This window comes from Dipodomys merriami, unplaced genomic scaffold (assembly GCF_024711535.1).
Source record: "Dipodomys merriami isolate MVZ:Mamm:240054 unplaced genomic scaffold, mDipMer1.0.p SCAF_1, whole genome shotgun sequence".
NCBI classification, from domain to species: Eukaryota; Metazoa; Chordata; class Mammalia; order Rodentia; family Heteromyidae; genus Dipodomys; species Dipodomys merriami.
Genome location: NW_027202270.1, coordinates 143,253,853 through 143,275,150, shown reverse-complemented (window position 1 = coordinate 143,275,150; position 21,298 = coordinate 143,253,853). Strand labels below are relative to the sequence as shown.

The 21,298-nt window shown below is 48.3% G+C and overlaps 1 protein-coding gene across 6 annotated transcripts in view; it reads left to right on the top strand.

The window, feature by feature from the left end:
* The window catches only part of Samd4a (sterile alpha motif domain containing 4A), a 229,350-nt gene that overhangs the window by 197,135 nt on the left and 10,917 nt on the right, over positions 1-21,298 (top strand). For all 6 annotated transcript variants that reach the window (XM_070033047.1, XM_070033050.1, XM_070033048.1 and 3 more), the window contains 5 exons: positions 1,023-1,356; positions 5,788-5,873; positions 12,152-12,270; positions 16,861-17,062; positions 18,559-18,685. In XM_070033047.1, coding sequence (XP_069889148.1) covers positions 1,023-1,356; positions 5,788-5,873; positions 12,152-12,270; positions 16,861-17,062; positions 18,559-18,685 — 868 coding nt within the window. The remainder of the gene's footprint in view (positions 1-1,022; positions 1,357-5,787; positions 5,874-12,151; positions 12,271-16,860; positions 17,063-18,558; positions 18,686-21,298) is intronic.

The following is a 21,298-nucleotide window of genomic DNA, read 5'->3' as shown; positions in this document are numbered from 1 at the left end:
TCATTTGCCTAAGGTCACACAGCACTGCAAGGATTCAAACCTGAGCATCTGCTTCAAGAATCTGTGCTTTTCTTTCTCTCTCGTGTGTGTGTGTGTGTGTGTGTGTGTGTGTGTGTGTGTGTGTGTGTGTGTGTGTGTGTGTGTGTGTGTGTGTGTGTGTGCGTGCGTGCGTGCGTGCGCGCGCGCGCATGCTCATCCTAGGACTTGAAACTCAGGGCCTGAGTTTTTTTTTTTTTGCTCAAGGCTAGCTCTCCACCACTGAGCCACAGCTTCACTTCTGGCTTTTTGGTGGTTAATTGGAAGTAAGTTTCATACACTTTTCTGCCCAGGCCAACTTTGAACTGCAATCCTCAGCTCTCACTCTCCTGAGTGGCTAGGATCACAAGCGTGAGCCACGGGCACCCAGCTGCATTCTGTGCTTATTAACACTCCTCTGTACTTCTGTGTCATGGGCCAGGTGAAAGTGTACCGGAACAGATTCCTGTGCCCTGGACCCACCAGCTTCATTATACAATGTCAGATAAAGCATGCCGCCGGCTGTGGTGGTGCCTCTCTGTAATCCCAGCTACCCAGGAGGCTCAGAGAAGAAGAGGCATGAGGCCAGTTAAAGTTAGCAGAAGGTTCTTATCTGAAAAACAGATTGAAAGGCAAAGGGCCTAGGAGTGTGGCACATGCGGTAAAGCTGTTGCCTGGCCATCCCAAGGCCCTGAGTTCAATCCCCAGTACTGGGAGAAAAAAGAAAAGAAATACATTCCATAGGCTGTCTCAGAGGAAGGCAGGGCAGAAAGGAATGCTGACCACATCTTGGCCATCTCTAGATCATGGTAAGATTTCCCAGAGAGGCCTGTTTATTTCACAGAGCCCAACTTTCCGGGTTTTCTATCCTTGCTGGTGTTAGAAGGATGCAGACCCAGAAGTGTTGGCAAAGGCCCTTGTGCAGAAGGCCGGTGGCCGAGAGCCCACCCTGCCTGCCTGCCGGGTAGTGGGCACGGGAGCCTCACGGTGGTCTCTTCCTTCTGCAGGATATCATCGAAGGTGGTAGCCTGCGCATCCCCCTCCAGGAGCTGCACCAGATGATCCTGACGCCCATCAAGGCCTACAGCTCCCCGAATGCCACACTGGATGCTCGCCACCAGGAGCCACCGGTCCCACACCAGCCCTCACTGATGGGTCCTGAGAACCAGGGCCCGGACTGCAAGGACAGCTCCGTGGCCGCTAGCGCTGCCGCCAGTGCTGCTGCGGGCGCCAGCGGCGGGCTGCAGCCACACCAGCTGAGCAGCTGTGATGGGGAGCTGGCTGTGGCCCCCCTGCCAGAAGGGGACCTGCCCGGGCAGTTCACACGCGTCATGGGGAAAGGTATTCTTGCTGAACTCACCCACCCAGAGCTGTGATAAGTGACCTGTCCCCCACAGATGACCCTGGGTTCTCTGGAGAGATGGGAACAGTGTGGCGCAGAGATCAGAACTCCTGCCTCTCTGATCCCTGGACCTCCCATGAGAGTCCCATTGGGCCTTAAGCCATCAGAGGAGGGTGAGGGGGATAGACTTTTGGGGACAAATTATTCCCTCAGCTAATGATAGCTCCCCAAAGCAGCAGTGGCAGAGAGTAAACTGCAGAAATCAAAGACCAGCCTGTGCTGGGAGCTGTAATCCTAGCTACTCAGGAGGCTGAGATCTGAGGTTCATAGTTCAAAGCCAGCCCAGGCAGGAATGCCCATGAGACTCTTATCTTCAATTAACCACCATGAAATTGGAAGTAGAGCTGTGGTTCAAAGTGGTAGAGCACTAGCCTCGAGCAAAATACCTCAGGGACAGCCGCAGGCCCTGAGTTCAAGCCCCATGATTAACCACACACACTCTCTCTCTCTCTCTCTCTCTCTCTCTCTCTGTGTGTCCAAGGACTGAGCTCAAGCCCCCATACTGGCACAAAAACAAAACAACAACCTATACAGAGAGGCCAGGCCTCAAGCTTGCTCCCTCACCCCTGGAAGTTCTTTCATGGGGCCATAGTGTGGGAATTCTCAGCATAGACCTGTTCTGTACGTGTTCTCTGATGCATAGTTTTCCATTCTTCCTTCAGATCGGATCCACCCTACAAATGCTTTTCTGCTAATAGCTTGTAGTTGTTTAATAATGACTGGGCACCAGGCACAGTTCTCCGTGCTTCGCCTCGGCACCTTACTTCCACTGTCCCCCCTCCGTCACTTTATAGAAGTAGAAACTGAGGCACATAGGCCAAGCAGCCCACCAAAGCTTACACACAGCGGCGGGCAGGGCTGATAACTGGACCCCACAGCTTCTCCACTGCCCACCCCACCTGGTGACCACTGTACCTCCTGAGCGCTAGATGGACTGAGGTGACACCCTACCTGAAGTCTCCCCCAAAGAATCACCTACTCCCTGGCTGCCTGCGCTCTCCCATCCCCACCCCAAGCAGACTTTATGTTGTTGAGTTCTCAGAAACGTGTGCCTTCTCATCTCCTTTGTGCACACGTTCTTTCTGTCTGGAGCCCGGCTCCTGCTGGTTCACAAGGAGCCTCGGTGAAGAATCACGCGGTGGCATCGGGTTTGGTTGGATAGAGCAGCAGCAGTCCTCACTGCAGGGTGCATCTGTGCAGTGCATGCGCCCCACTTCCCTCTGCCACGCCTTGCCTGGAACACCCCGCCCTCCACCCGTTCCCTTCACCTACATCACATCTCATCCTTTACATCTCAGCGCAGCCATCATGTGGGTCAGGAAAGCTAGGTGAACACCCTCCCCCTCCCCCCCCCCGCTGGGTGAGGGACCCCTCTCCCCAGCCCACAGTCCCTGTGTTCCTTAACTTACCCCAGGACACGCCTGATTGCACTCATTGGTTTGCTTGACCGTCTTATTACTGTTTTGCATAACACATTATTACAGTCTTCATATTGTGCTATTATTGTGTAGTGCTGTCAGGCTATTTTTTGATTTATTTATTATTTAGTGCCAATTAATTGGAGGTAAGAGTCTCATGGGCTTTTCTGCCAAGGGTGACTTTGAATCTTCATCCTCAGATCTCAGCCTCTTTGAGTAGCTAGGATTACAGGCATGAGCCACTTTTAATATCCACTGAACACTTTAACCTGTGACACAGACCTAGTTGATGCACAGAGTGAGAGCTGGCACTGGTCTGTACAGTTGCCTAAACTGTTAATTGTCCTGGCTGTGTTCACGGGTCTGCAAGGGCAGGGTGGACCACGGTGTGTCCTTGACCTCTGGGAAGGGCCAGAGTGTCCTACCTGTACTCCCCTGCCTGCCCCTGGCCTTGGCCCCTCACATCCATATCCTCAAAAATGCCCAACCTTAGAATCATTTGTGTTTGATAGGATGGTTCACAAGAAATTTTGATTATTTAAAAAAGTGTGATGGGTGCTGATACTTTTCCTTAGAGGTTCTGAACTTTGCTGTCCAATATTTTGGACCATTTTAAAGAACCGACTTTCCACCAACAGAAATGGATACCTGAGCCTTACAGCAGGGGTGAGAAATACCACTTCCCATACAAGCCCTTTAAAAAAAAAAAAAAGACTTCACTTCCTAGCTGGGCACCTGTGGCTCACATCTGGAATCTTGGCTACTTAGAAGACTTAAGAATGGGAGGGCTGAAGTTGATGAATAGCCTTGACAGAAAAGTCCAAGACACTCTTATCTCAATCAAAAGACGTTTGTTGATGTGACACATGCCAGTCCAGGTAAAAATCAGTGCCTGGAGATATGGCTTCATGCCTCACTTGCCTGACAAGTGTGAGGTCCTGATTTCAAAACCCCAATACTGTCAAAAGAAAAAAGAAAGAAAACCTTGAAAAGGAACCTTGAAACCTAAAACAGAAAATGACCCACAGCTTCCTTGAGATTGGCAGCCAGGGCAGACCTGTTCTCTCCACCTCCCTACCCATCCTGTACTACGTTGGAGTAGGACAGTTCTCCTCATGAGTAAGGACACAGTCCTGCAGATAAATGGACATGAGTCTCTCCACCTGGCCCCAAAGTGGGGACAAAAGAATTGATCCTTAGGAGTCCCACGGCCCTCTGCTTCTGCTACTGTGTGCATTGTAACTGCACATTCTAAACCCAATTTATGCTCAAGATTCACAATTCAATGAGTTGATGGAAGGGGAAAATCATCTCCCCTGCCTGCTTCATGCCCTGCCATCTTCCTCTGGGGGGTAGTTACTGTTAAGTTTGGGGACATCCTTTGGGAAACATGTCGAAGTCTCCATTTTTGCACACATGGGCCATATTCTTTTTTGTAGCATAATGTGGATTATTCATTTTAGGACATTGTATACTTTGAATAATTCTTTTTTGGGGGGGTTCCAATCGTGGGGCCTGAACTCTGGGCCTGGGCACTGTCCCTCAGCTCTTCAGCTCAAGGTTAGCGCTCTACCACTTGAGCCATAGCGCCACTTCTGGCTTTTTCTTTTTGCTTATGTGGTGCTGAGGAATTGAACCCAGGGCCTCAGGCATGCAAGGCAAGTGCTCTACCACTGAGCCACCTTCCCAGCCCTACTTTGAATATTTCTATCACTATAAATAGCACCATTGCATAATTTACCTAGCAGGGTCCCCAATAAGGGACACAAGGCAGTTTCTATAGTTTTTTTTTAAATTCATTTGTTTCTTTGTTTATGGTGGGGTTGAGGATGTGCACGTGAACATACACACATGCACTTGTGTGCAAGTCCTGGGGCTTGAACTCATGGTCTGGGAGCTGGCTCTAAACTTTCTTTTGCTCAAAGCTAGTGTTTTACCATAAGTTTCACTTCTGGCTTTTTGGTAGTTAACTGGCTATAAGAGTCTCCCAGATGTTCCTGCCTGCGATAGCTTTGAACCATATTCTCAGATCTCAGCTTCCTGAGTAGCTAGGATGACAGGCATGACACTTTCTTAGTTTTTATCACAAATAACTGCTGTATTGAAAACTTGTATGCAAAGAGACAAAATAAGTGAGATCCTGTAATAAACTGTTTAGGAGCAGGGAAAATTCAATGGGAGGACCAGGTTTTATACTTGATGTGTTTACAGACCTCGTTCACTCGTTCACACTCTGGCTGTTCATATTCGCACACACACCCCACCACTACCACCACCACCACCACCAGCACACCACCACCACCAAAGCTGGCATGAGAAAACCACTTCTTGCCTGTTCTTCATCCACCGACTAACAGCCCTGTCTTTCCTAGCACTCACATGAATGTGTAGGTGAACCTGTGTGTGTATAAATATACACATCCCTTGGCAAAAATAACCTCCAATAATGAGTGGCAAGTTCCTACCCACACACCTCACAGCCCAAAAACAGAGTGCCAGCCTGGTTCTTCCACTCCCTTTCCGCATGGCAAGGTGCGTGGGGCTCATTGATGACATGGAGTGGGGGTTGCCTGTCTGCCCATGGTGGGGGACTCTGAGGCTCTGCAAAGCCCTGGCTCACAGAGCCATTTGCACAGACAGAGCTGAGAAAGCCTCGGATCTTCTCTCACCAAATATCTGTCTCAGGCCTGCTGGCTGAAGGCTTAATATAGATTGGTATGACAGGAATTAACCCAAGAAGCTCTCATGGTGACCAAGCTTTTGACTTCAGTGGAATGAGGAGCCTCCTGGCATTTGGAGTTTCCCCCCCCCCCCCAATCTTATCTAATGCCACGGGCCCACATATTTTACAAGGCCTTGGTCCTGAAAGGAAATCAGAAGCAGATTTCAGAGGTTAGCATGGGAATGTGTGGGTCTCATTCATGGTTTTTTTTTTCCCTCCTTAATTTACAGTGTGCACACAGCTCTTGGTCTCCAGACCTGATGAGGAAAATATAAGTTCCTATTTACAGCTCATAGACAAGTGTCTCATTCATGAGGTGAGTAGTCACTGCTTTTACCCAACTCTCTTCCTCGTTGCTTAGAGATCTTTCTCAGAGTTTCTGCGATGTGATCATTTCTGTGTCCAACAAGTTGGTTTGGAAGAGTGGATGGTCATTAATAATAGCTCAGGCAGAGCTAGCCTGCTGCTTGCCTCCAACTATCCAAGATTCACCAAACCATAAGCCTGGATATGAGGGGATAGCTGAGAGGACTTTTGATTGCAGGAGAATTGCTTGGAGTGGCTAACACAGAGCCCTACCACCGAGTTCTGGGCATCTTCAAGTCTTTTAAACCTGGTGTTGAAACATTTTTGCCTTTTAGGGCAGGAAAACTGGAGGTGCAGTTAGAGAGGGAAGAAAAGGCACACAAAGGGAATAGTAAGCACTTGTGTGGCACGTGTGTGGATGTGTGTGGATTAATAGCTGCTCAGCTGTTCGTTTGGGTTTGTGGTTTTTGTAGGAACTATATTTGCTACCTGTTTTTTGGAAGGAAACCGAGGCAAGCTGGAAGGGTGCCTGTGAAACTCTTAGAATGTAATAGTCTTCACAGAGTCCTGAGCACAGGCTGAGCTGGTCACTACTCCTCCCCTCCCCCCTCCCATCTAGACGGAGGGAGCTGAGCTTCTAATCCAGATGTGCAGTGGTTACTTGGAACCCTACTCCTTATCATATACCCACAGTTCCAGAGACAGTATATCTAAATTTGAGCTTGGTGCCTATGCTAGAAACAGAAATGCTCCATCCTCTGGATGGATATTTTTTTTTCTTAAATAATAAAATCTTTATCTCTAATAGTTTGTTTGTTTGTTTTTTGGTCCGGTTGTGGGGCCTGAACTCTGGGCCTGGACGCTGTCCCTCAGCTCTTCAGCTCAAGGCCAGCACTCTACCACTTGAGCCACAGCACCACTTCCAGCTTTTTTCTTTTTGCTTATGTGGTGCTGAGGAATTGAACCTAGGGCCTCAGGCATGCAAGGCAAGCGGCTCTACCACTGAGCCACCTTCCCAGCCCCTTTATCTCTAATAGTTTACCCAGAACACCCAGACCCTGTCTAATGATAACCAGGGCCTATACTAAAGTGCTTACTTGTGGATGGGTTTCAGTAAGGGTCAAGGCCACATGCTACAAGCCCTACTAACCCTTGGCTATTTCTAATCAAGACTCTGCACTTGTTGGGGGGGGTGGGCAGAAGCAAGGAAGGAAATACACATGGAAGGATGTTACAGTGCATTCATTCCAAAAGTATTTATTGAGCATCTAGGCCCTGTCCCTAGCTAGATGGCTTATGGTATGAGGGTGATGTGAGACAAACTAAAAACAGATCCTCATACATACGACAATAAAACTTTTGAGGAAAGCCAGGCCCTGATGGCTCACCCCTGTAATCCTAGTTACTCAGTAAATGAAAATCTGAAGATGGAGATGCAGAGATAGTTGAGCAGGAAAGTCTAGGAGATTTTTATCTCCAGGAAAAAGGAAAAAACCTGGAGGTAGAGTTACGGCTTAAGTTGGTAGAGCACCAGCAAAAAAAAAAAAAGTCAAGTGAGAACTCAAGGCCCTGAATTCAAGTCCCAGAACTAGCACACAAAGGAAAAAGTAAAAAAAAAAAAAAATGGAAACAAACCTTCATAAGAGCCTCAAGAGCTCAAAAGGGAGGAGTGGTGGGTGCTGCTGGACCCCAAAGCCAGATCCAGGGCATTTCCTAGGAGACTTGTCCCCAAGCTGAGGCCCAAAGGCCGGTTGGAGTGTTGAGGAGGCAGGCAGGGCTCCAGCAGCAGGCTCTGGAGGGCTCTGTGCTCTGTTGCAGAGGCATCCATGGCTGGCTCGGGATGGATGGATCAGGGGAGCATTTAATGGAACTCCGCTTCCTCTCCCATCCTCACTCTCCAAATGGAGCTTTCAAGATACTGTGGGAGAAGATACCTTCCACCTCACCTCCTGTCAGACAGACCCTCGAGACCCAAATAATGAGTCCTCCTGCTCCTCTCTTAAACAATATGCTAGCCCCCTGCTTTGTCTGCACAGCCCAGGAACTTTGGCCTGATGCTTCTTAATCTTCTGCTATCCTGCCCGCTCACCTTGGACACCCTGTCTGGACTTTATCCCTCTCCCTTTCCCTCCTCCGCCCTCTCCTTGCTTCTCTGGGAGCTCCAAGTGACTTGGAGCAAATGTAGCACCAGGTGGTCTGATCTTGGCAGCAGGGGCCTCACTTATAGGGACAGGAAGGATCTTTGTGACATGGCTGCCTGCCCGAATCCATGGCAGGATGGATGGACCCAGCCAACTGTCTGGAAGGGAAGAAGTATTGCTCAAGTCTCTTTATTGTTAACTTATTTTGAGAAAGTGCAAAACCATCTGAATAATTTTCCACAGCCAGGGGTTATTCTATATCGCAGCCCACCCCCCACCCTGGGAGACCCAGTCCCCATCCTGGCTGAGGTGAGGTTAGCTCCCAGACAGAGCTCCTTTCATAGCTACAGTGTGCCAGTTCTTCAGCAGGCTGGAAGCAGGAAGGTGTTGGATAAACCAAGACAACTTCCTTCCTCCCCAGAGAGGAAAGCACCAGCTCCCAGGAGTAGTGAAAGATCAGGAGAGTTCTGAGCTTTGCTTCTGAAACCAATTGCTTTGAATTCTGGATTTAAAATTCTAAGCTCTGTGTGTGTGTGTGTTTTTAAAATTCTAAGCTGTGTGTGTGTGTGTGTGTGTGTGTGTGTGTGTGTGTGTGTGTGTGTGTGTGTGTGTGTGTGTGTGTGTGTGTGTGTGTGTGTGTGTGTGTGTGTGTGTGTGTGTGTGTGTGTGTGTGTGTGTGTGTGTGTGTGTGTGTGTGTGTGTGTGTGTGTGTGTGTGTGTGTGTGTGTGTTGGTACTGTAGCTTGAACCCAAGGCTTTTTTTGCTGATACTCTACCCCTTGAACCATATTTCTGCTTCCAGTTTTGTGCTGGTTAATTGGAGATAAGAGTCTTAATTGGAGATAAGAGTCTCTCAGATGTGTCTGGTGAGCTGGCTTCACACCAGGAGCCTCAGATCTCAGCCTCCTGAGTAGCTAGAATTACAGATGTGAGCCACCTGTGCTCAGCTTCCAAATTCCCTCCCTTTTTTCCTTCTTCCCTCCCTCCCTCCTCTTCCTTCATTTCTTCCTTCCTTCTTTCCATTTTGCCAGTACTGGGGTTTGAACTCAGGGCCTTGCTTGCCAGGTGCTCTTCCACTTGAGCCATGACTTCAGCCTTGTTCTCACTTCCTGGGAAGATAGGTGAAAAGTCCTGACACAAAAACAAATAGACACACTGCATCCATCTTCCTCCAGACAGATGGATGGGTCTGGACCTGAACTGGCTGACATGGTGGTATAGGGGTAGTCTCTTCTTCATCAGATCCCCAAAACATTGCTGCCAGTGGAGGGGCAAATGGATGATGAGATGTCAGCCATTAGCACTGCTTTGCAGGCACAGAATGCAGTTTTCACACTTCCCTGGAGCCACTGAGACCTAGCTAGACTGCTCTCTGGACTCCTCCTGGCTGAGAAGAGCCACCACACTCACTCACTCAGCATGCCGAGGAAACAGCCCCCGTCTGCAGCCCTGAACTCCGTGAGCCCAAGGCCAGGGTGCTGTGAGGGACAACTCTGTGTCCCTATTTCATCTTCTTGGTGGCTGTTTGTCACTATGGGGAGATGTTGTGTACTGATGCCATGTAATGATGTCCTTGGAAGGATGTGTATAAAGTGAATCGTTTGCTCCTTTACCTTTTTATCCTAAACATCAGGCCAAATATTCTTCCAGCTGGCTCCAGACCAGCTTCATAGTGTCATTTTGAGACCATGAAGCCATTTGGATTGTCTTGCTGTTGGGACTAAAGTTCATAGTTGGAAATCAAATGTGAAGAACCCTCATAGACCATCCCCAAAGCATGAGTCTGTGTAACCAGCATGCATCAGACCATTTCTAAGAGCACCAATAATTCTCCAAGCTTTCTGTGGGTTGCTTCCGTTCATTTTCCCAATGTCCCTTTGAGCAAGGTAGCATCCCCCTCAGTCTCCAGAAGGAAGGCAGTCTTGGCTAAAGGAACTTGCCTAAGAGTGTTCAGGATTTACATCCTGCCCATTTGGACCCAGAACCTTCCTATGAGCCATCCCTGGGCTGGACTCTCAACCCCGCCAAGTCTTCTTGACCACATAGTGGTATCTTGTGTCCTCTACATTTAGCTGAAGAAGCTGATCTAAAGCAATATTTCTTCTCAACCTTTATTAATCCAGCAGAAACAAATGCCTTTTGTCCAGGCATACATGTAGGTACTTATTTAGTGAGCATTACCAGCAATTGAGAGGACCATGGAGGTGGGCCACAGAGAGGGACCCAGGCCCTCACCTGCTAGTCATGAGACCGTCTCTCACACACAGGTGCAGGACGACTTCCCCTCTTCTCTAACGGAGCTTTTCTGGGTCCTTTCCTTGGATACTACCATATACACACACCCTGGGTGCACATCCTCACTGGCATCAGCCAAGGCAACCCCGGAGGAAGGAGCCTGCAAGTCATCAATACATCTACAATGACACTGTTCCACATTCGTCCACAGAGCTCTGCTATGTGTAGGCCCCTTAAAAGATTACACATCTGAGCCAGGCACCAATGGCTCATGCCTGTAATCCTAGCTACTCAGGAGACCGAGATCTAAGGATTATGGTTCAAAGCCAGCCTGGGCAGGAAAGTCTGTGAGACTCTTACCTCCAATTAACCACCAGAACACCAGAAGTGGTGTTGTGGCTTAAGTAGTAGAGCGCTTAAGTTGTAGAGCTGAAGAACCCCAGGGACAGCACCCAGGCCCAGAGTTCAAGCCCCAGCACCAACGAAAAAATAATGATTACACATCCTGAGGAGAAAATTAAGCTGTCATTTTTTTTCTTCATGCAAAGAATCTGTTTCCTTTATGGGAACTAGTAATTTGGCCTGTTACTCTTAGTAATATTTTATTGCCACATGAAAGATTTCATGCCTTGTTGATAAAAACCACTTGGGATTTGTTATCTGGCGTTGTGACTGCTAATCAATCAAATCAGGTAGATATCCCATGGCTCACATGCTTTAGGCATTGAATAGGGGGACTCATAGATACCTGCTTGGAAGTCCCTGTACCCATGCTCTTCCTTCAGAATCATCAGCATACCTACTACAAACCCCATCTTCCGAGACAAGCCTCCAGATGTTTTCGGTCAGGCTCTGAGATGTGGGGGAGGCCCAGGAACCTGCATGTAACAGTGTCCTTGGCTGATGTCAATATACTGTGAATTTGAGGTCCCTGGGCTGTGGTGAATGCAAAAACTGTACATTTAAAAAAAAAAAAAAAAAAAAAAAACTCCTGCCAGGGGCCAGTGGCTCACGCCTATAATCCTAGCTACTCAGGAGGCTGAGATCTGAGGATTGCGGTTCAAAGCCAGCCCGGGCAGGAAAGTCCGTGAGACTCTTATCTCTAATCAACCACTAGAAAACTGGAAGTGGCACTGTGGCTCAAGCAGTAGAGCACTCGCTTTGAGCTGAAGAGCACAGGGACAGTGCCCAAGCTCAGAGTTCAAGCCCATGACCGATAAAAAATAATATATATACATATATATATTTTAAACTCATCATGCTTGTGCGTTGTAGAGCAGTAGACAAAACATCCCTACACACCAGTTTTACTAGAAAAAGCATTGCAAGCCTCACATCTATCCCTTTTTATGAAACTCCAGACAAGGTTTAGTCCAGGCCAGTGCACTGGGGTTTTCGTAGGACATAGGACCACTTAAGTAGAGATTGCTCAGCAACTACCTTAAAACCCAGAGAGTATGTACCCACAGAACACTCCAGGGTGACCACACCCCATCAAGCAGATTGATTTTTGGAGTGGTTTAAAATTTTCATTGATTATGAAAATTCAGGGAGCCTGCAAAAGCCAGGGTATCCAGCAATCGATTCTACAATTCATTCTTGGTTAATGAGTAGAGTCCAAAGAGGAGTTGGAGGCCGGGAAGACGGGTACGGATCTGCCAGAAATGCAACCAGAAATATAAGGGTCATTCAAAGCATCATGTAGCTACCTTCCCAGGTTGCTTCCGGTGCTGTGTAACTGGAATCTTCGCAGCCAGCATCCAAATGAAGCTGACTGCTGTTCGGACCAGGTTGAAAACAGGTGACCAAAAGGCAACTGCAGAGACACCAATGTGTTCCCCTGTTAATTGTATGTTTCTCCCTATAATACCAGGCTGCGTCACCCATTTAAAAGTCCTGTTTTGTTTTTGCAGGCATTTACAGAAACGCAGAAAAAAAGATTGTTGTCATGGAAACAGCAGGTGCAGAAGCTCTTTCGGTCCTTCCCTCGGAAAACCCTTCTAGACATATCAGGATATCGACAGCAAAGAAAGTATGTTGGGGTTTTGTCTTTTGTAATGCACGGTGATTTCCCTGGTTCCTCCCTGCATGCCTGCATTCTAGGGGCAGGAATCTAGCCGATCGTTCATCCTTGTTCATACAGATGTCCTGTGGCCGGTTCCAAATCTCACCCCTTACAAGGTGGGGGTTGGGAAAGGGCTGTTGAGGGAGAGAATTCCCAGAGGTAGAACCGAATGTGAGCTTCTGTAACTCAGCTCACACTGTCAGAGTGATGGTGCTAGTCTAGAGGGGCAAGGAAAGACAGAGCGGCTATGAATTCATGAATCCCTGCAAACATGGGTAGCTGATCTACAACAGGGACCTCAACCAGAGTGGGTTCCTCTATCAGCACCTTAAGTGCTAGTATAATTTTTCCCCTCCCTTCTAGCTGCAGACAAGCTAATTATAGTTGGTGGCAGGGTGAAGAGCCCAGTGCTAGTCTATTTTGGTCCAAGCTGCAGTCTTAATAGTAGAGCAGAACCATTCTAGAATGATTTTTCATAGTACTTCAGCTTCTTGGATGCAGTTAAAAATAAGCCTGGGGGTACTTTAGAACCTGTTACCTTAATATGGATTTAAATTGAAGAATCTGATTGCATAATGAAGGTGAGCTAGTTAGTTAGTTCTTAGGAGAGCTAGGATGGAGAGGTGGGAGGAGAGTGGACTTCAGCCTGGAACAACAGGGAAGTCATTAGGGAAAAGAGAATCCACATTCTAGCTTACAACTTGGAGACATGAGCAGATAGCTAATAATGTCTTTCCTTGCACCTAACAAGTTCTGAGTTCATTTTATTCCTTAGTGTGTATAGAGAAGCTTCAGTGTTACAGTTTAGGGGTGTTTGTTGGCATAAATGTACCTTAAGACATCACTGTTCTATATTATTGAGGGAGATAAAGCCAATTGGAAGTCTCCGTGAAAGATTGATTTTAAAATTATCATATTCCTGCATATAGTACTGTTGTTTATTGAACAAACATTTATTTAGCACATACAATGTGCCAACTGATAGCCAAGCACTTTAAAAATATAATACCTTTCATCCTTGCAACAACCCTATGAGGTAGAGCTGCTATTCTTAACCCCAATTTAGAGATGGCTTAGTAGACAGTGGCACCCAGGACTTGGATCAGGCAGGCCAGTGCCAGTCCTGGCTCGGTGCTCTTCACCATAGAATAGCCAGGAGATTTTCCTGGGCTCGAGGTGATACTCAGAAAAGACTTTCCAAGCTGGAGGTGAGTAGTGTCTCATACCTACAACACTAGCTACTCAGGAGGCTGAGATTTGAGGGTTGCAGTTCGAAGCCATCTGGGGCAGGCAAATCGGAGAGGCTCTTAGCTCCAGTTAACTAGCAAAAAGCCAGAAGTGGAGGTATGGCTCAAGTAGTAGAGCATCAGCTTTGAGCAGAAAAGAAAAGCCAAATAAGAGAGTAAAGCCCTCAGTTCAAACCCTAGTACCAGCCCACACCCAAAGAAAGAAAGAAAGAAAGAAGAAAGGAAAGAAAGAAAGAAAGGAAAGGAAGGAAGAAGAAAGTAGAACATTCCAGTAAAGTTGGGGTCAGCTTCCTGGCCCCAAGTCCTATGGGACTACAGCCCTGGTGGCTGGCCTAGGCCCCACCTACTCCCTGAAGATAACTCAAGACCTGAATGAAATACAAAAGTTGATCCTCAGCCTCCTACCTCAATCCTGCCACCCCTCCTGTCCTCTAAAGTCAGCATGACTTCCGTCAAGCAAGGGTAGATGCCAGAACCTGACCGTAATACCAGGTGCTGGGAAATGTAAATTCCAAGAGGAAGAAGGAGGCATTGGCTTGCTAAAGTTGGAGATGAGGCTTTCACGCTCTTTGCTTCTTCTCTGCAAAGCTTGTCTGCTGTCTCTGTGAGCCCTGCTGGCCCTTCATCATCCTCAGAGAGCACTGCTCAGGGCCGAGCTCAGATATTAGCCTCAACCTCCCCAGAGTTATCAGTTATTTCTTGGATTGGTTTTGCCAGGTGGGAATCCTGATCGATCTCTTTTTGTGGATTCCATAAGAAAGAATGAATTCAGCCCCAGATGTGGCTGTTCAGTTGAATGCAGCTAAAACCCTGGAAAATACTTTGTTTTTATGACTATTTCCTCTGGGATCTTTTTATGCTATTAATTTGCTTTGAAGACCTGTTTCTCCCATAATACCAAGGTAACCACAACTCAGTCCCTGCTTGAATTATCACAAATCCTAGCTTAATTGCTTCTTATTAATGTTATTTTATCAAAGACTTTTCATGCATTTCAAGGTAATAGTGATATCAGTTAGATTAAGGCAGCAAAAGAGAGACACAGATGGGCAGAACAGAATGAGGAGGAAAACTTACTTTTGTTAACTTTGTTCTCTGCCCAGAAAGCACAATTATTTCATTAAGCTGAGCAATCTTGATTTTAAGTGTTCATTCGGGTGCCAGCTGTGGAAATCTTTGGTAAATCTGGCTTTGTGATAACCCATTGAGACCATCACAAACCCTCCCATCAGGAGAATGGGTCAAATTCTTACCATTACATCCTTCCCCACAACATTCTAGATTCCACTCTGCCTTCCCAAACAGATGAGTCCCAACTCTAGGAGTCCTGGGGTGACTTGTTTCTCTGGTAACAAAATCCTCTTCACACTTTACCCCTAAAGAATACTACCTTGAGCCAGGCGTGGGTAACACATACCTGTAACACCTCCTAACAATTGGGAGACTGAGGCAGGCTGACCTAGGCCAGCCTAGGATACACAGCAAGACTCAAAAATAAATTTTTTTAAAAACAGAAAGTCTTGCCTTCCTGGAAGCACAGTCATTTTAGCAACATTCATTGACTGCTGTGTTTTGCATATGAAATAACTTTTGAAAAATCATACCAAAACGGAAAGTGAGGGGGAAAAAAAAAACTATCCACACTAAATAAGGAAAAACGTCCTAGCAGAATCCTGAATCATCTGCCAGGTGGCTAAAATTCTGACTCCAGAAATCAAGGAACTAGTTTTCACAGTTTGGAAAAAAAAAAAAAAGAAAGAAAAAAAGGAAACGGGGTGGGGAGGGAGGGGAACTGGGCAAAAAAAAAAATCACTTTCCTTGTTTTCTCCGGGAGAGACTATCCTCTCTCCAAAGGAGGTCTCTGATCACATGTAAATTGTAAATGACATATGTCACACAGATCCCTGTCCCTAATTTCTCTGGCAAATTAAAAGTCTTATTACTCATGTTTTTTAAAAAAAAAGGAAAGTGGGAAGGGGTAAGACAAAGACACCAGGAATCTCCAACATCCTCCTTTTTGGATGCAAATCAAGAACACACTCTTTGGCCACAAAAGCTTGGAAGTAGAAAGGAACCCAGCCTAGAATTCTAGAATTCTTTTCCCCAGGCCCCTCTCTTCCTAGGACATTTAGGAATCCAGGGGAGAAAGGGGATGTTGCTCTGAGCTTTTCTGTGCTGCAGGCCCAGCTAACCCCCTCCCACACACATGCACAACTCTGCCTGGCTCAGGAAATGACTGTTTTGCAGGGCCCCTCTGGTCCTCCTCTGGTTGAAGCTACGTCAGCCTGTCTGCACAGGCTGCGGAGTCTCCTCTCAGGCTTGGTACAAACTCCCCAGTGTAGCTGGACAAGCAAGTCTGCGACATCTAGTGGTCATGGGCGGTAATGCATGTCCCCTGAAACCTCTGACTCTCTTGGAAAGAATGTGTTGGTTCCTGAAATCCCATCTGCAGCCTCCCAGAACTGAGGCTGGTGGACAACATTGAGTTCTTCAGTGCTGAGCTCACCCAACCCTGCAGGGGGGGGGGGGGAGGGGAGCAGCTTTCTGCCTGGACCCAGGAGTAGCTGGGAGCCTCACTGGCCTTTAAAAAGCCCAGTCTGCAGGGAGTGTAAGGCAGACCATAGCCTCGGCCTAGAGCACCATGCATCATCATCTCATACTTCTACTACCCACACATGAGGTAGGCTGTGGAGTTTAGAGGACCATCATGATGGCAGAGATTGAGTCATTCATTCACTTAATCATTCACCCAGCATTTACTGCACCAGGAACCCAGAATTAAAGAGGACAGACTTTGGCCTTTGTTTTTAGAGCCTTCCAGAGCCTCCATCCCTCAAAGTGTGCAGTGCCACTCTGGTAAGAAGTGCACCACTGCATGACTGTAGGCCGGCTGAACAGTCACCTCCGTTCTTCGCTCTGCCACTTTGTGGCTGTGTGGTTTGCAAGTCACTCTTTCAGACAGGGAATTCAAGAGGGCAAAACAGGATGCCAGTTCACCTGGGCCCACCTCGCAGCACTGCCCCCTGCTGGCTGTGTGGCCTTAGCAAAATTATCAAGCTCTCCCATTTCACTGTAAAAGGGATGGATGTACAGCCCTAAACTTCTCAGGGTTGTGAGCAGGTTGAAGAGCAGTGTGTGACACATGAGCCACATGCTCTCAGTGGCAGCTGCCATTTTGATCACAGCCCCTGGCTGACACAGAGTTTCCCATAGACCTGTCCACTTGTGGACTCTCCCAGGGAGGTGCCTGGGTTCTCTGTGAGTGACTAAGGACTGATGGTCTCTGCGTTCTTTCCTCTTATTCTTGCAGTCGGAGCTTTGGGCAGTCTAACTCCCTCCCGACGGCTGGCTCTGTGGGTGGTGGCATGGGCAGACGGAACCCACGCCAGTACCAGATCCCTTCTCGCAATGTCCCTTCCGCCCGCCTGGGTCTCTTGGGCACCAGTGGATTTGTCAGCTCCAACCAGCGCCACACCGCGGCCAACCCCACCATCATGAAGCAAGGAAGACAGGTTTGTTCCACCCCTCCCCCCCACCCTGGAGGTTGGCCAGCCTCAGGGTCTGAGGCTTCCTGATTTCCCAGATGACCCCAGGGTATGAAGAAAAAAAAAGCAGTGGAACCCGTGCCTCACAGGCAACCAGCACTGTTTGTGTGGTTTCCCTGGGAGACTGAGCTACCCTGAGGCTGCGCCTGGGCGGCTGTACACCCAGTTAGCCTGAGATATCCTGCCCAGGACCCTTTTAGAAAGATACGAAGACGCTGCATTGAGCTTTGACCTCCAACACACCTCAGTACCTCCCAACTCTGGGTTGCAAGGAGCTTTCTTTGATCTGTAACAAATAGCTCTTTTGCCAAGGTCCCAGCTACGGTGGAGGCCACTACTCAGGATTAAGTCTGAGAGAGGCTGTCATTCCCAGCTGGTCAGGATAGTAGCTGCAAGATCTAGAACTGATGTCTCTGAACTACACTTCCTTCCCCCACCCCCTCCCCGCGCCTTTTCCCTGCATGCCCTCAACTGTACAGATTGAGGCTGCACAGGTTAGCTCTAGGATTAGAGGGACACAGCAGGCCGGTGTCCTTTTCTTGGGAGAAAGGATAAGGGTGAGAGATTGGCTTTATAAGCCAGAAAATGAACTCCGGGACAGGTGGGCAGGATTCCCACCACTACCAGGAGCAGCCCAGGACTTGAGAAAGCCCCATTTTCTGATCATTGTCCAAATGCAGTTAAGAGAAGGTTACTTCCAAGACATAGGAATTGAGTTGGGCCAGCCTGCTGCTAGCTCAGATCTTACTTTTCACCTTAAAGATTGGCCAAAGAATCAATCTGAAGCATCTCAAATAAGAGCCCTGTCAATTCTTACTCCTTATTGCGTTTCTTTTTCTTTTTCTTTTTCTTTTTTTTTTAACCAGTCCTGGGGCTTGAACTCTGGGCCTGGGCATGAGCTTTTTACTCACGGCTAGCACTCTGCCACTTGAGACCACAGCTCCATTTCAAGCTTTTTCTGTGACTGATTGGAGATAAGAGTCTCATGGGACTTTCCTGCCTGGGCTGGGTTGGAACCAGGGTCTTCAGATCTCAGCTTCCTGAGTAGCTAGGATTACAGGCAGGAGCCACCAGCATCCGGCTTGTTACAAACATTTCTAGAACTCCTCTCCACCCTTTTCCCTGGAAAGTGACAGGGATGAGTGTCCAATGTAGTCAAAGCAGTATAGGAGATGGGGAGCTAGCTGGTGGCAGCAGAAGCTACAGCTGATAGGGAACGTGAGGGGGGGGGGTCCGTGAACAAATGCAGGAGCAAATGTGCGAAATCCTCTTGGTAGAACTGCACAGATGGGGAGCTCTGGCCTCCAGAGCCTTCCCTAGACGTCATTAGATGGCCCAGTCCCCCAGGGCCTTGCCTTCTGGACTTGGAGGGAGCGGGGAGCCTTTCCCCCCACCCCTACTTGTCCCAGGGTGTCTAGACTAATGTCCCTCCCCATCCCCCTTCCCTCTGTCTTCCTCTCCAGAACCTGTGGTTCGCCAACCCAGGGGGCAGCAACAGCATGCCCAGCCGCACACACAGCACTGTGCAGAGGACCCGCTCGCTGCCCGTGCACACTTCACCACAGAACATGCTGATGTTCCAACAGCCAGGTAGGGCCCAGCGGGTGCCTGATCTTTCTCCTTTCCTTCCTCCCGCCACCCCCCATGCCAGAATAGATGCCCCGGTGACCCAGCCCGAAAGTGCTGAGCCTCAACTGTCACCACGCATTCTTTCGAGCTGGTAGAAGTCTTTCCTTTTTTAAACCGTGCCTTGCCAGCATGAACAGCGGCGGCCTGGCTGGGAGCCAGCTCCGTGGAGCCTCAGAGTCAGGTGCAATGTGACGGGGATGTTTTTGATAATGCGTCATATTCCTAGATTGATTGATTAAGCCAGAGATATCACTGGAGGGGTTCTGTGTGTGTGTGTGTGTGTGTGTGTGTGTGTGTGTGTGTGTGTGTGTGCGTGTGTATAGAAAAAGTGAGAATGAGACAGAAAATTTGCTTATAGTGATGCTGGCTTGGGATTGCCTTGGAAAGCCATACTCATCAGACCCAGCCATCTTTCCTTTGCTTGGCTTAAGAACAGCTTGGCTCACTTCAAGTCAATTTCCACCAAACACCATGCCTTCTAAGATGGGGTATCCAGAATTAGGCACTGCCAGCAGGTCCTTGAACCCTCTCCCTATGTAGCCAGTGACCTCCAGATTCTTGGGAGGAATGCAGAACCACTCAAACAACACAACACCTAGGTAGATTCTGCCAGCCAGGCAGCAAACAAGAGATGTGTGGTGCCTACTGGAAATGCCCACCAGAGGTGGTAAGAGGACCCTGGACAGCCCTACCAGAGTCTAAAGAAGGAACCTGGCTGGTGGCCTCAGGTGGCCCAGGAAGCTTCTTGGAATTGGAGCTGAGTTTCAGGAGATAGATTGTAAAGTGGGAAAGGGCAGGCAGAGTTAGAGACAACTCCAGGGATGGCCCAGAGCTGGTGGCTTATGCCTGTAATCCTAGCTTCTCAGGAGGATGAGATTTAAGGATCCCAGTTCAAAGCCAGCCTGAGTAGAAAAGTCCATAACTCTTATTTCCAATTAACCAGGGGAAAAAAAGCTAGAAGTGAAAGTGTGGCTCAAGTGGTAGAATGCCAGCCTTGTGCAGAAAAAGCTAAGGGAGGAGAGCACCCTGGCCCTGAGTTTAAGCCCCAGTACACACACACACACACACACACACACACACACACACACACACACACACACACACACACACACACACACACACACACACACACACACACACACACACACACACACACACACACACACACACACACACACACACACACACACACACACACACACACACACACACACACACACACACACACACGGCCCACAAGTCTGGCTGGGGTAGCAAGGAGGAGCCCAAAGGACCTGTTAAGCTCAGACTGGGGACTTTGGATTCAAACTTAAATAGACTGTGATTCCTCTCCATGAGGGTCATGCAGGGTTGTACAAAGGAGAGGTGCCCTGGAGGCAAGAAAGGGGAGGTAGGGAGATGCTAAGGAGAGAGGATGCACCCCTGGAGAAGGCTGGTCAGGAGAGGAAGCATTAGCCACAGGGCCCCACACCTAGGAAACTTGCTCTCTGCCTAACTCTAAAACTCTTCTCATTTGCTTCCTTTGGTTCCAAAGCCTCTTCTCTCCATTTCCATACTGGCAGCTATTTTTTCCAGAGAAGAAATGCTTTCAAATTTAGGGTTGCAAAGTCTTTTTTCCTACATCACGGAGCCCAACCCTTTGTGCATGCAGAATTATGTAAACTCCATCTCCAATAAAAAGTGCACCTGGACAAGACTTGGAGCTGTCCCAGGCACCAGGGGCTCACCTGTGAATGAGTGTTTACCTTTCCCAATCCCAGGCCTGTATCCCAGCTGTCCTGTAGTCTCAGGGAACCTCTACAGAGCCTGGAACACAGTGATGGCCTTCTTGATTACTTCTGGCCTGTGTGTTCCTTCCTGAGTCTCTTTCCCCAGCCATCCGTCTTCCTCATTGTTTTTACTACACTCTCCCTGAGCTTCCCCCATCTACACTGGGAAAAGCAGGGCCAGGAGGCCACCACTGTACAAGTTGGGTCATCCCTGGTCACTGGGAGTCTGTTGAGTTGGATTCTAGCCCATACCTTGGTTTCTCCCCACTGTCTTAAAGCACATAATTGCCAAGTAGCCATTCGTTCTGAAGGCCATTAGGGCCTCAGAGCCTTCTCACCCTCTTATTATCCCCTCCTATTTTCCAGAGCCTGTTATCCCTGTGCTTGAAGAATCAAATGACACAGAGGGGCTCCTAAGGAAAAAGAAGCCCACTCTCCCCTAGCCAATCCATTCCCCAGGCTCTTGTTCCAGAGCTGACCACTTAACGCAGTCTATTTTCAGTTTTCCTGCAAAGTAGCTACCTACCGGTCTCTAAAACTCACTTTTACACACTGGAACTTACAATTCTGGAGCCCTTGGGATTTCATCTCTCCCCCCACCCCCCCCAATGAATCTTTTGCCTGAGCATCTCCAACTAGGCCTTAAGCAATTAACAGTGGGTTGTTGTAGTTGGTAGCATCAGTGGTGTGTTTTTGGTTTTCCTGGTGAAACTGAGGTTTGAACTCAAGGCCTTGTGCTTGCTAGGCAAGTGCTCTACTGTTGGAGTCACACACACCTTTTTACTTTAGGTTCTTTCTCAAAAGC